Raw genomic sequence first — 13,602 nt, forward strand, 5'->3', positions numbered from 1 at the left:
TTTAGTAAAACATATTAAATGTGTCTGAGAAGGAAAAGAGAGAAAGAGGTATAAAAGAAAAATGTAGACGTTAAGAGTGAACGCTTTAAGTGTGGCGTGTACTAGCAATGCTTAATCTCAGCATGCGCGCCCTCAAGCAGTCATATAGCACCACAGGTGTGCACCACACACGCGGCTTAGTGGCGCATGGCGTGGTTGCGTTCAAAGCAACGCCCACGGTCCTCTGCTCCTCATTGGGGGGCCGGAGCAGCGGGTTGCTCCCCAGGGCGCTGTTCCGAGCCGGTGGGTCTGTTGGTGTGCACGACGAAGGTGCCCGTGGGCCCGACTGTGACCCCGTCGGTGGACTTGACCGCTTCGTGGCGATGTTGGCGTACGATCAAACCCCGCGCCACGAGCCGGTTCTTGTACTCGCGCGCGAACTGCGGGTCAGCCGGACGCCACCTCGAGGCATGTGCCTTCACCACCTCCAGTTTCTGCGGGACCGACACCATCCGTTTATCTCGCAACCCGGAAATACCCAATCAGAAACGGCAAATTATAACATCAACAAAAATCAATGAACTGAAGACATTCATTAAAACTGGTTTCAATTTTGGTTTTGTTTCGACAGGATGTTTTTTATTGAAGGGAGTCACAGTGGCGCGCTGTAGAAAACATCGCTCTATAAAATGGCGAAGGAAAGTTCTTCACTTCCCATTGTGATGTCAAGCATATCGCGTGCAATGAAATCTGCACAAATGTCAATATTTTAAAAAGAGAGCTCTACACCTCGGGGTACAGCTAGCTTCCGATTTCGATGTGGATGAGACAGTGAGCTTCAATGCCTCACAAGCTCAAACCAAACTTAACTGTGTGGTGGTATGTCCCAAGCTATGGTAGTAAGACCACGTGACCAATATATCTATGAAATCGGGTATCTAACCATGACCATTGATTTGCCCTTAACATTCGATATGAGATCGTGGAGACCATGCCTAACAGCGCTTTCGCTAGTATTACTAGGTTCAAGCCACGTTGCGCCCCAGCCATTCTTTTTATTAGGCGTGTGATGACGAGAGATTTCCAGAAAATTGCTGAAAATTGCATTTCTGGTCGCAGTTATGAAAATCAAGTGAAGACGCGGGCTGCTAAAAATGCAGAACGCTTAATTAAAGGATCCCACTTTAAATAACAGGTACCTATACAACATAAAATTGAAATTTTCAACGGGCTTATTCTTACATTAAAAAAAAAAATTGCTGCTCGTGCATCACATGTCTCGAATACACGTGTACAGTTTTATAGTTTTTAGGCGTTCCGAGAACCGCCAGATCAGCTCTATTTAAATTTGCACAATGTATACTTTTGATGAAAAATGAACTATCAGATTCCTTCAGGACAGCGTCTTCTAACAACATTCTGATCCATAGCGCAGCAACAAAACAGGGGACAAACACAAGCGCTTGTGTTTGTCCCCTGTTTTGTTGCTGCGCTATGGATCATAACGCATACCCACTAGCCCGAACCATCACCCTGTTAACAATATTCTGGAAGTTTCCATCTTGTACTCAAAATTTTCATTTCCTGGCCATTACTGAGCTGTTTTGAAACAGAGTGCGTTCAAAAATAAGACAGGGTCTGTTCAAAAATTCGTACCCCTACGTTGGTCGTCCTGCCCACCCAGTTTGCAGCTCTTAGAACATTGCCAGCTCTGTAGTGACAACAGAGGCAGCGCAGAACTACAAAACTCTGAATACCTTAGAAAAGCGCAGTCGTACTAAGGTTATCTGTCGTTAAGATTATTGTGCATACAAAAATGCTATAACTGCTTCTGGACATAAGAATCGACCGGCATAGCGAACTACACCGAGATAGTAGTGGTGATCTGTCACTTCAACTTATCTGCTGGAAGAAATTTTCTTTTTCATTTCGATTTGCATGGATGTTAGTTTTGCCGTGCTGCATTCTTTTCTTTAACGGTGGACCGCATAGGATTGGCGTTAAATGCGCAATTTTTCTGCGCATTTTTATTTATTTATTTTTGTCACTGGACTAAATTAATGCTCTGTCATGTTTTCTTTGTATTGACATGTAATGTTTATATATATGCACAGTTCTGTTGCCTGTCGGGCTCTGCCGATCAAGCCCTATGAGGTTTAGGCGTGCCGGCAGTTTGTGCATTTTGTTTATATTTGGCGCAAGAACGTTACTATTAACATTATTATCATTATCATTTTGTGCAAAAAGCTGTAAGTTTCGCCGGTTAACGCGTCCTATCACAGCGTCCCTTCGTTCCGCCGGCACTGGCTGCGACATGCACCGAGTAGTTGAACACAGCTACGGAAAGAAATTCTGCTCCATGGGACCACAGGTGCTCTTAACACAGAAAATATCACGGGAATATTTCTGCAGGCTGCCTTATTTACCACAACACAGTAACTATAATGCAGCCTCTTTTAATCGAATTCTGACCAGGATATTGAGAGATAAGGTTCTAAATTGAAAGAAAGTTTTCTCCGGGATACTATTGTCTCGGTACGATGCATAAAGCTGCATGGACGCATTAACTAGCCAGCTGGCTATCAAAAACTTCCATTGCATTTTGCAATTCCACTCCACATAATAATGAGGTGAATCTTAACAAGTCAGTAGTACAGTGACACCACTGTCCCGATTTCCTGAAATACGAATCTCGTTTTCATGGCCGAGCAAGCAATCAAGGGACTCCGAGCAGAGGAGATCTAAACCGGCTGTGCGCAACACGACCTTGCTGCCGGAATCATAAGCACAGGTGTATTGATTGGAATGTGTGTCAAACGCCCTTTGCCGCTTTAAACTAAAAAAATAATTCTTTTGTATGTTATACTATTCCCTGAATAAATTTCAATATTGTGTAACCAAAACGTGAGCTGTGAAGCCCTGAAAGCATTGGCAATTTAGAAACCGGCCGCCGATAATAGGGAGAGTGGAGATTGACAAAAACGTTTTGCGCATCGGAAATTGGCAACAGGGAGTCACTCCTACATTGTCTTTGTATTAATCAGGTATACTTCCGAAATCACCAAGAACTAAGAACGCTCTCTCTTGCCAGAGTAATAAGCTTCCAGCGGCTTTGGGCAACGCTTTCCTACGCGTTTGATTTCAGCGACAACAGAAGTATAGTAGTGACGCTGGTCGGCTGTTCTGAGCCACTGGCGTCTGTCGCCTTTCAGACGAGAATGTTTTTCTTCACTAGCTCGGTATAAAATTGCGCGGTAAGAAATTGTTCTTTACTCTCTGTCGCACGAATTGAGCAGTGCTAACTGAAGAAAGCAGACGGGAAAGAAGACAAACAATATCTCAGACCTCTAAGAGATGTTTGTGTAGTTACAACACCTGAATAAATGGAACACCGGTTGGTAAACATTCGCGGCATTGCTCGAGTTTGTGTTCCAACTTGTGATTCAGCTGCGTTCCCCCTAGTAACACTAAATGCCTAGACGAGTCATGCATGCCGGTTTGGAGCTGTGAGGTATTTTCTGAAATTCTCTAACCGCCAAGTCCTGTAGTCAGAATAGCCTTAGCCAAAAAAGGTCTGGGGAGAACGTTTACTACAATCGAATCAGTGCGAAAGCATGGATTTTTGATACGTATAGAAGCCGACGATGAGCGGGCAGTGCCGCGGCACGGAGAGCTTGTGCTAAGTGAACAGACAGCGCAATAAAGATGATTTTAATGCGAAAGCCTTTCTAGGCTATGTCGGCAGGGTCGTATCACCAAAACGTGTCCGCGCCGACTGCGACGTTCACAAAAGAGGTATTATAAAACGAATGGTAGGGCTCGATAGAGGTCAATGTGAGGATGCTGCGCAGAAAAAGTTGAATTGAATAGGATGATTAGTTATTTAATTAGCGCCAATAATGCAAAAACCACGCAATAGCGCAGCGTCTATATAGTGAGTGGATGGTAAAACAGCCGTGGACGGCAAAATAGCGCAAAAATAGGCAAGGAAGTGAACAAGAAGTTTGAAATAAGATGAAATGTTTTCGATGTGTGATAATTAATCGAACGAAAAGTTTGATTTGCATAATATAATTAGTTAATTAATTATAAAAAGCCAAGGACGGTTGAATAGCCTGGACGGATATATAGTAAGTGTATGGAATGCAACCATGGCGCCAAATTTGACGGCCCAAAATGAATGATTTATATGAAGAGAAGGTACTGCCAGGGTAAACCTGGTTAAGTTAAGGTGAGTAATTAAGGAAATGAAAAAATATATGAAGAATAAAATGTACGGGAAAGCATCCATGGCGCCAAATTTGAAAGGTGACGGGTGTGGAGGAGGCGTCAACGGTTTCGCATTCCTCTAATGCAGATAGCCGCAGTGATCTCTAATTTTTTCTCGGGGATGGCATCCATGGGATTAGTGCTTACACATTAATACATCTGCGCAAATAGCACAGACAATACAAACCAGCTGAAAGGTTGAAATGTTCTATAGGGCAGATATGTAAAAATTTCCAATTGTTACTCTGTATTTCGACGCATGTGCATTCGAACTATGCTATCAAACATTTACATTCCTAGACACATCACAAATAAACCTGCCACTGGCCGCAACTTCACTGAGCTAGATAGAAGGAAGGAAGGAAAAATGGAAAGATTAAAAAGCAGGTAATGAAGAAAATAAGTACAAAATTAAGAGAAAACCGCAAAAAAAAAATTCAGGTCACTTTGCTGACCTAAAGTGCGGTGAGGCGAAAGCCTTTAGCACGGTGTTGCTCCTTGTGTCACTGATGTGTGGTTAAGATGCTAATTAAGTACACAATTGTTTGTGACACTTAAAACCTAGAGATACTGGAGTGCGTTTGGGAGTCAACCGATTGATGGGATGTCTTTCTGCAAACACTCTTCAGCGTCCTAGACAAGGAGAACTAAATGTGCGTTGGCATGAAGTAGCGTAGTCGTTAGCACGCTCGGCTGTTGAACGGAAGGATGGTGGTTGCAATCCCATCGTGCAAAAAGTTTTTTTTTTTTTTCTCATCGAGTTGCTGAAGAGCGTAAAGGACGGACAGGATCGCGAGCATGAGCCATTAAAGGCTTTCGCCTTAAAATAAACAAATTAAAACGTGGGGGGGGGGGGGAACCAATGAAATACAAGAACCAACAAGTGTTTAAAAATAGCGCAAATATCAACACTCTGGTGTGCGCTAATGTACTAGAGTAGAACGAAAGCGTCAACTGCAATTAAAGGCAACTGCATGTTGTGTTCTTGTTTCTTTGGTGCCCGCTTAGAGAAGCCAAATATCATCGTGCACATTCAACGAAACTGAAAAGCGATGTTTGAGTCAACGCGTTAAGAACAATCCAACATCCACGATGTACTCACGAAAGCGTTGGCCGCGAGAACGGTGTACGCATAGGAGGGCACGAATGTCAGTCCCACAAACACCACGGCTTCTGCGATGATCCTGGCCGGCGTTGAATACTCGTAGTCGCGGAACGTGGGACTCGGCCGGAACAGCAGGCCCACCAGCAGGCAGATCTGCGCAGAACCCGCCGTGGCCTCATGATGCCACAAAGACTTGCTCAGGTGCTACGCTAACGTGCTTACCTACTGCATTTTCATACTGTAACATTAGAGTCCACATTCCGCAAGAATTGCAGCTTGTGACACGAAATTCGCTGATCGGTTGAAAGAGGCCGCGGGACCTTGCTAGATGATCACAGTCTGCCACCCTGGCAGGTGGCAACAATCCCACCGAGTTGAGAGGTCAGTTGACCTTCTTACATCAGGTCTTACACGTGCGTTCGGCCTTGTAATATGCTCCAGGTGTGAGGGAACTAGCAACAAAAGTTCTTAAGAAACTTGAAGGAATACAGAATTGTGCAGCATGTTTCGTTCTGAACAGTCGCGATCACGGCAACAGTGTAAGCAGGTGAAAAAGACAGCTTGACTGGGATTCCCTACAATTGTGTCGCGCCGTCTTCGGGATAACATTTTAGACGATATTTTAAATGAAAATATTGGCATTGACCGGGACGGTTGCCTCAAAACCTCCAAAGTACATTTCAAAAAGAAGCGACTATAGTGGCAAAATAAGAGAAATAGCTTGTCGAACTGCTTCGATTAAGTCATCTTTCTTTGCACGCACAATAAGCGAATAGAACAGCCTTCCAAACAGAATTGTCATTTTGAGGATTGAATTTCCAAATGCTTTCAAAACACACTTGCGAACCGTAAACGACTGGCAGTTAAAAAATTTGCACCATGTTTCGTTAGTCGAATGTTTTTACATGCGGTGTTTGACATGACTCCTAAAATGCTTGTGTTGAAACTTTTACATGCATGTTTCCATATCTCTATGCATATGAGGTGTTTCTTGCTTCAGTGCTCCTTTGCAACATTGACTGTGTTGGTAAGTGCAGCAGTGCTTTTAAAGAACACCTTACGTTTGCGCCCCGCTACACCAATGTCCTGCGGGTGGTTTGTAGGTATTGTAATAAATAAATAAACCCGCCCATTTCGTTGTGAACAATCTGACCATTTGACTCGGAGGTTGGTTATTGATTGGAAGAGAGAGGTCACGTGACCTGGTACCCTCATAACAGCCTCCGGACTGAAGAATCAAGAAATGGAAGAAAAAGAAGGAATGAAGAGAAGGCAGAACGCACCAAAGCAGCATTGATGCTGATCTATAGTGCTCTTGCATTCCACTCTTAAGGCGTGCTAGGTGTCCCACGTGTTTTTAATGGTTACTTTAATAGGATATGGCTATGAAACATCCATTCAATAATTTAGTTTTCTACCAGAGAGTGCTCCATTGTGCTCTATCATTTTTTGCTGTGTGCAAATGCTCGTTGAAGTACACGTTCTTTCCAGTTTGGCAACTTCCCCCCCTCCTTCCCCCCGTGAGGACAGCAATAGCCGTTACAGTAAATGAACAAATTGAATAAATTAAATTGAAAATGCTGCAAATCCAGCTTTTGGATTTATTTATCAGCGCGGAAGCGCGTAATACAGGCACTGGCCCTACATGCAAGCTCCCACAACCTTGATGGGCTTCTGATGTCCACGTCCAGCGCTGTACTATACGTCTTCTGTGTAGGTAATACCACTTATAGTCCTGACTGAATCTGCAGCTTGGTCACCAAAGAATCGCATCCCTCGACAAAACTGTAATAAAAAAAAACTGGCTCTTACTCTCAAACAGAGGAAGGCATTCATAACGTTTCAGATACATCGCACCTGTCGCAAAGACCAGGGATATAAGTGGCGAGGCATGCAAATTGTATTTTTCCAGCACCGAATGCTTTATCGGCCAAAAAAAAAAGAGTATCTTAATAGGTGTAATGTTTAAAACTGGAAGAAGGCACAGTGGTTCAGAGAACAAACGCGGGTTAATGACATCCTAGTCGAAACCAAGAGGAATAAATGGGCTTGGGCAGCGAATATAATGCGATGACACGATAACCGGTGGGCATTTATAGTAACGGAGTGGATTCCAAGAGAAGGCAAGCGTAGCAGGAGGTGGCATAAGGTTAGGTCGGCAGATCAGATTAAGTAGCCTGAGGAAAGAGGGTGACCCCCAGCTGGCAACGGAAAGAGTTGATTGGAGAGATATACGAGAGGCCTTTGCACTGCATTGAGCTTGGTTGGGCTGATGATGGTAATGAAAAGCGTTGGTTCCAGATTGCTTGATATTGCAGAGGTTGCACATGGTATATAAAAAAATGTGGAGAAAAATTTGGGATTCCTGCATACACTCGCTTTCTGTATGTAGATGACAGCAACATTGAGCAAATAATGCGACGATGGTCGCGAAAGCACGTGATGAAAGCAAATGTGGTTGCACCTGTGAAAACGTGTTTTTGCGGTGAGAACGGCAACTGCAACATTGACAGGTGAGTGCCGTTTTGGTAAACAGAATGTGGTCTATAAACACTATCAAAATTTAATCGAATGAGGTTGAACGTACCCACGCTATGAGAGACGCTGTAGTGGAGTGCTATGGAGAACTTTGACCACCTGGTTAACGTGCAGTGACATCGCACAGTACACCGGCTTTAGCATTTCGCCTCCATCGAAATGCGACCGCCGCATTCGGGATCGAAGCCTCATCTTTCGCGTCAAAAGCCGAGCGGCATAACCACTGAGATACCGCCATGGTTCTTAATCAAATATTTACAATCACTATCCGTTGAAAAGCAGATGAGCCAGACGTATTGACATGTACAGGCATGTGGAAGGATACCGACTGATGTGCTCCGGCACACAAAGAAAAGTTGTGCATATTTGGGCCACTGTCATGCGAAAGTATTCACGTTGATTAGGCGTACAGGCGGCAAAAACAATAGCAGAATGATACTCGTGACTTCACTCATTTTTGAAGGTGGGTTTGTTCCCGTGACATCAAAGCGAAAGAAAGAAACGCACTCGAAAAATTTCTTCCGTTCCTGCACTGCAGGACAAATTGCTGCGTTCATTACGGCGAGCCGTAATATCGCGCAGTGTCATGTCAAAGGTTGGAAACGGGTATAGTTAACTGCGGCCTCGTGGATCCTTCCTTATTTCCCATGCTCCAATCAGAAGTGTCGCAGATAGCCAATGCGAATGTTCAACGGTGTGGAAGAAGTGCTATAATGGGGCTTAATTAAGTCAATTATGCTTACTGCCCAGAAAACCAACCGCGAAACCCTAAATTGTGGAAGTTTTTCTTTTTGAGAGCATAATTTTCACCCGAATTTGAAGTGAAATTAGGAAAGAAACAAAAGCCGAAAATGTAAGGCTCAATATGCGGGGTGTTTTACACAAGTTGAACCAAGGATTAAGAAAAAAGCGCACTGGTGCTGGGTGAAAACAGCGACATGTAGTTTCCCACTGTGTGGTGCTCCTCAGAGTGAATGTTATATTTCGTCTAAATAGGTATTTAGCGTAGATTATTAACGAAAAATTTTCGTATTAATTTTAGCGTCGCATGCGGTTCCTTAAATTGTAGATGGGGTTACGAAACAATTCATCGAATATTTTTTGGCAACGTATGTTTTACGTGGTTCTTTTTCCAGCATTTGAAGAAAGCCCGCGAAAGATGAAAAAGAATACTCATGATTCCGCTTCTCCAGTGTCTTCCGTTCTCGACTGGACGAGTTTCGCTCTTCCAGTGTCGCATTGCAGCGCAGCGGGTCCTCAGTGAACGAAGCGTGCGCGCTAACGCCTCTAAGTGACTGGCCGACGCGGCTCTCAGCGTAGTCTCGAAAGTGCGTCAGCACATTCTTTCTGAAAACGGAAAGCGCGTACCGTGATCTGCGATAAGTGACATGCGCGCCACCGACAACCAATTCGGACGGAGTTTCTACTCAGCCATTGCATATAAAAACCAAAAACGAAGTGAAAGCAGTAAATTGGCGTATGTGAAGGTAGCCTCCGCTTTACTTCCGTCATTTTTACAACTTTGCAGCCCTTTGAAATGAGCGGTGGCCGCTCACTGAGGCATCGTCAGCGAGCACGTTTCGTTCGTTCAAAACACGGTTTAAAGCGCTCGAATATGGTAGCACGTAAACGCAGTCAGCTGTTGGCTTTTTGCATATATCGCGGGCTTTCTTGAAATGCCGAGAAAAAGAACCACGTATGAGGTACAGTCGGCCGCAAAAGTTTGCCGGACCTGCGATGCGTGGCGGAGCTAAGCAAAACTGCACTGCTGCGGCATCTGCCGCCACAGAGCATGGTGTCGAGCCTCACTCAGAGTACTGCAGCCGCAGGCGTGCCATGAGCCTCGACACCGCGCTCTATGGCGCAGATGGTGCAGCAGTGCAGTTTTGCTTAGCTCCGCCACGCATCGCAGGTCCCGCAAACTTGCGGCAGATAGTACGCTGCTACAAAAACCTTGATCCATTCTCTCTGAACCTCCTCATGTGAATATTAGAAAATTTGTATCTAAAGTATAATATTGTATTTGTAAACTTCATCAACTATTCAAGCGGAATTAAAAAAGTAATCCGAGGAACGCCACGCGACGGGACACAATATGTCGTTAGTTTCACTTAGCTCCGGTACTCCACTTTTTAAAAATCCTTTGTTTAAGTTACGTGAAACAACTTGTATATTATATATGCATATTTAATGAGGAAAATCCTATCTCTTACCGTGAGCAGCATTGGGGTGACGGACGACCACAGCACCTGCAGGATCCGGCCGGGCGTCTTTTCCAGCATGAGGCCGCAGTTAATCACCACGCGCTCCAGACCTGGCATTGGAGCACTTAGGGATTAAATTACAGTTAATGTTCAGTCCACAGTTACTAGAATATGCGGCAAGGTAGCAGGCTGAAAAGATCCTGAAGACAGGCACAGCAGTGAAGTCAGAAGCAAGGTGAAGGGTTTTGGATCAAATTGTATTAACGGTACCACTTTGAAACAAAGGGCTTTCGAAAATTGGGCTTCCAAATTTTGAGAGACTAACAGGCCTGCAGGCGTATAAGCGAAAAACAGCGAGAGGTGCTGGCTGTTCCTTTCTTATTGTCAGCGCTTGTATGTAGTGTTCAGTCTCAAGAACGCAGACGGCATCGTGAATTCAATTTCCAGCTGGTTGATTCTCGCACGATAAAAGCCAGCTGGGCAGGCATGTTACAGTAATTTCATTCCTGCTGAAGTTCGTCTAGCTCGGTTTTGATTTTTGTAATAGGCTAGACGACACACCTCTTTTGCCGCTTGGCTGTACGCAGTCACCAGAAGCAAATGTAGGCGTGGTGCAGATTCAGTCAGTCCAAAGAGAAGTAAATATTGAGTAGGGTAAGTATTAAATCACTGCATTTTCCGGTCCAGCTTACGGCCCATTACTCCTTCCCCACACAATGCAATGAACTTTGTAAATCTGTCTTTTCCCCAAGAATTTCCTTGCCTGAGCGAGCATGAGGAGTGGTTACGTGCAAAAAAAAAAAAGAAACGTCCATTGATTGGGTCATTCTGGGCGTAAGCGCCGTCTGCGCCCCGTATGCGATCGTTAAACGCTGCGCAGAGCAGCTAAGCTCTTTCTACTATAGGACGTTCTTAACGACTGATTAAAAACTTCAGACGCAAAATTCGCAGCTTTTTCCCCATTTTTCATATAACCTTGTTTCCGCATTGAAAACGCATTTTCATGTCCATATGATGTTGGGCCTCCGCCTGAAGAAAACTATTGAGTCGCCTGCTATAATATCTTGCTGGCTCCTGTTTCTTGCACACCTCTTCGGCAGTAGAGTCCGCTAAGTTTCACTTTACGATTACAAATAGCTCACCGTTGAGAGTTGATAAAGAATGCAAGGTTGTTAGGCCAGTTAGTTTTAACTGACAGGAGGATATTAAGGAAAACGAGGGGGCGCTATGCATACGAATGTAATGCAGTGATTAGCAAAAGAAACGGGAGGTAGCCGTTTGTGGTAAAGGGTCTGAGGGAGAGAATAAATGATGGACTTGGTTGCTGTCGGGGTGACGCAGAACCGGTGCAGTTGTTTGGTCTATGATGGTCGGATGCAGGGAGTGGATCAACGGTCATTCCTATTATTTCTTCGTTTATGTAACCATCCCTCTTGTTTCATTGTGATAAGTTTCCTTTCGCAGCCCTCAGCAGACAAGTACCACACCACTAAAAAAGAAATGCCTATAACTGAAAACGCACTTTGTCTCTGTCAGGACTGAACATAGTTGACGGAGGTACGATGCATATTGGCCGTTCACGACATTCCTGCGGTATGACTCAGCGGCCCCGCCAAAAGGCTAAGCAGACTCTGGAGATCTAGCCTGATAGCGGTGACGAACCTTATTTCCTGAAGCACTGCAGTAGCTGGTTTGCTTTGTAAGAGCGAGGCTAACATTTGCTTCACGTGACCTTTAAGCTTTACGTGCTGGATATTGTTTTTGTTTTGTATTACTTTAGATGCCTTTAGACAACTATTTCGAGTCTCCTAGAAAGAAGCACATAGTAAGAGTTCCCTCGTACATTTGTTCGTTTGGGCTTGAAAAGATAAGCAAAAACGTTCCCGCGCACTGACATTCGTTAGGCTTTGTAATGAAAGTATACGCAAAAATACTGCACCGCATGCACCACCCATGGCACAACATAGAGAAGCCAATGCTTCCTTCCTGTTGAGCGTGTGATGTAACGGCTTAACTCCACCTCACCGTAGAGCTGAAACACGACCAGCAGCTCTCCAATGATGTTGGCGAAGCCCACGACGTGATACAGGTACTCCGTGACCAGGACCTCTATGTAGGGGCCAGCCTGAAATTAGAAAATATCGTTATTATTTCAAACAGGAGCATCTTGCACACATTGGAATGCTGAAAAGTAAAAGCTCACAGAAAGCGCCGAGAACTGGCAAGAAATCAGCTTTTTACACATTGCCATGTGGGGAGAACGCCAGCCAGCAAATAAAAATTCATAGGTAAAAAGAAGTAAACTCCTTTATGAACACACCTGTGCACAGAAGCGAAGTAATGGAGCTCATGGGTGGCATAATGCTCAGTGTCCCTCATCGAGGTTCTTTTTGAACGAACGTTTCTTGGCGACAAGCCCAGGCAATGGAGAATGGCCCTGACAAATGTGCAAAAGTGACTAGGGAACCAGACAACCAAACATCGCTGCATCTAGATGCATAACTAACTTTGTTTAAGTGTGAAAAGGCCTAAAAAGGAAAGATCGGCACTTTTTCCCTCGAGATATGCGATGTAACTCTGATAGTCGTATTATTATAATGGAAAAGGGTTGCAATGCTTTCATACTCGTCTTCTCTGAACATGAACACAACTACAGCAGTGAAAAATTTGTAGTGGAGTATTCGCCTCCAGTTTTGTAAGTTGTGGCCTCGAATATTACTGCCAATGGCAGCCGCTGCAGCTTCCAACGAGTCACTGCAAGATCTCATCCGCACTTCTCTTCCAGCTCTTTTTTGGCCCATCGTCTAATTAATGGTGGGTGTCTCGAACCCAGCGTAGATGCGTGAATGAGTGACGTAAAACATTGTGTTAAATGCAAAGTTCGTTGGTAGTTTTAGGCCATTTTAGGTCGACATTCAAGATATTCTTTGTCATCCGCCATGAAAATTCTGTAACGAGTAATACTGATGTCACTACGGAGGGCTTCAATGATTTATCCGATCCTTTAGCGTTTCAAATTCTTGTGGCATTTCGACAGTGTATTCCTTGAATTGTTGGCTGTTACCTCAAATTCACTTATGTCTCGCAGGTAGAGCGGATTGATATACAGAAAAGAGGTTGTGCATCACCTCGTCTTGCTCGCATTTTGAATTACATCTGCAGCATGCGACATCAACAGCGACATCTTGCTGGCCTTTCTGACAGGCCCGCTTTCTTAAAGGTGCTCAGATTCGTTCAAGGCTTCCTCAATCGTCTGGACTGTGGCGAGCGTTCTTTTAAATCTGCGGTACCAGAACTCATCGCGGCATTCGTACATTGTCTTTGTCAAATAGAGTTCACCCAAGAGTTAGCAGAGCGCCGATCCTCGCGATTCTTTGATCTCATATTAGGTGTAGGCGATGGACACCTGTGCTAGTAGTTTGAGCCGAGAGGGAGCAAGCCTCTTCTGTCCGACAAATACGCTCACTGAAATTTCATAAGGAGAGGCACTGTGGACCTCTCTTTCGG

General features: G+C 44.5%; 1 protein-coding gene across 1 annotated transcript; it reads right to left on the reverse strand.

Moving 5' to 3' along the window:
- Positions 1 to 230: 230 nt before the first annotated feature.
- Positions 231 to 10,173, reverse strand: LOC144108393 (uncharacterized). Its single transcript, XM_077641640.1, has 3 exons — positions 10,105 to 10,173; positions 5,351 to 5,506; positions 231 to 473 (listed from the first exon to the last, which is right to left on the reverse strand). Exons 1-3 carry the CDS (start codon positions 10,171 to 10,173, stop codon positions 231 to 233), a joined length of 468 nt encoding a protein of 155 aa, XP_077497766.1.
- Positions 10,174 to 13,602: the final 3,429 nt, after the last annotated feature.

This window comes from Amblyomma americanum, chromosome 10, assembly GCF_052857255.1.
Source record: "Amblyomma americanum isolate KBUSLIRL-KWMA chromosome 10, ASM5285725v1, whole genome shotgun sequence".
Classification (NCBI taxonomy): domain Eukaryota; kingdom Metazoa; phylum Arthropoda; class Arachnida; order Ixodida; family Ixodidae; genus Amblyomma; species Amblyomma americanum.

What these genes read in the sequence shown, in the direction of transcription:
- LOC144108393 (XM_077641640.1), bottom strand. Translation starts at nt 10,173, where the DNA reads ATGCTGGAAAAGACGCCCGGCCGGATCCTGCAGGTGCTGTGGTCGTCC. An exon ending in TCACCCCAATGCTGCTCACG is followed by an intron (nt 5,507 to 10,104) that starts GTAAGAGATAGG and finishes GGTTCTGCGCAG; the next exon opens with ATCTGCCTGCTGGTGGGCCT. An exon ending in TTCTCGCGGCCAACGCTTTC is followed by an intron (nt 474 to 5,350) that starts GTGAGTACATCG and finishes TCGGTCCCGCAG; the next exon opens with AAACTGGAGGTGGTGAAGGC.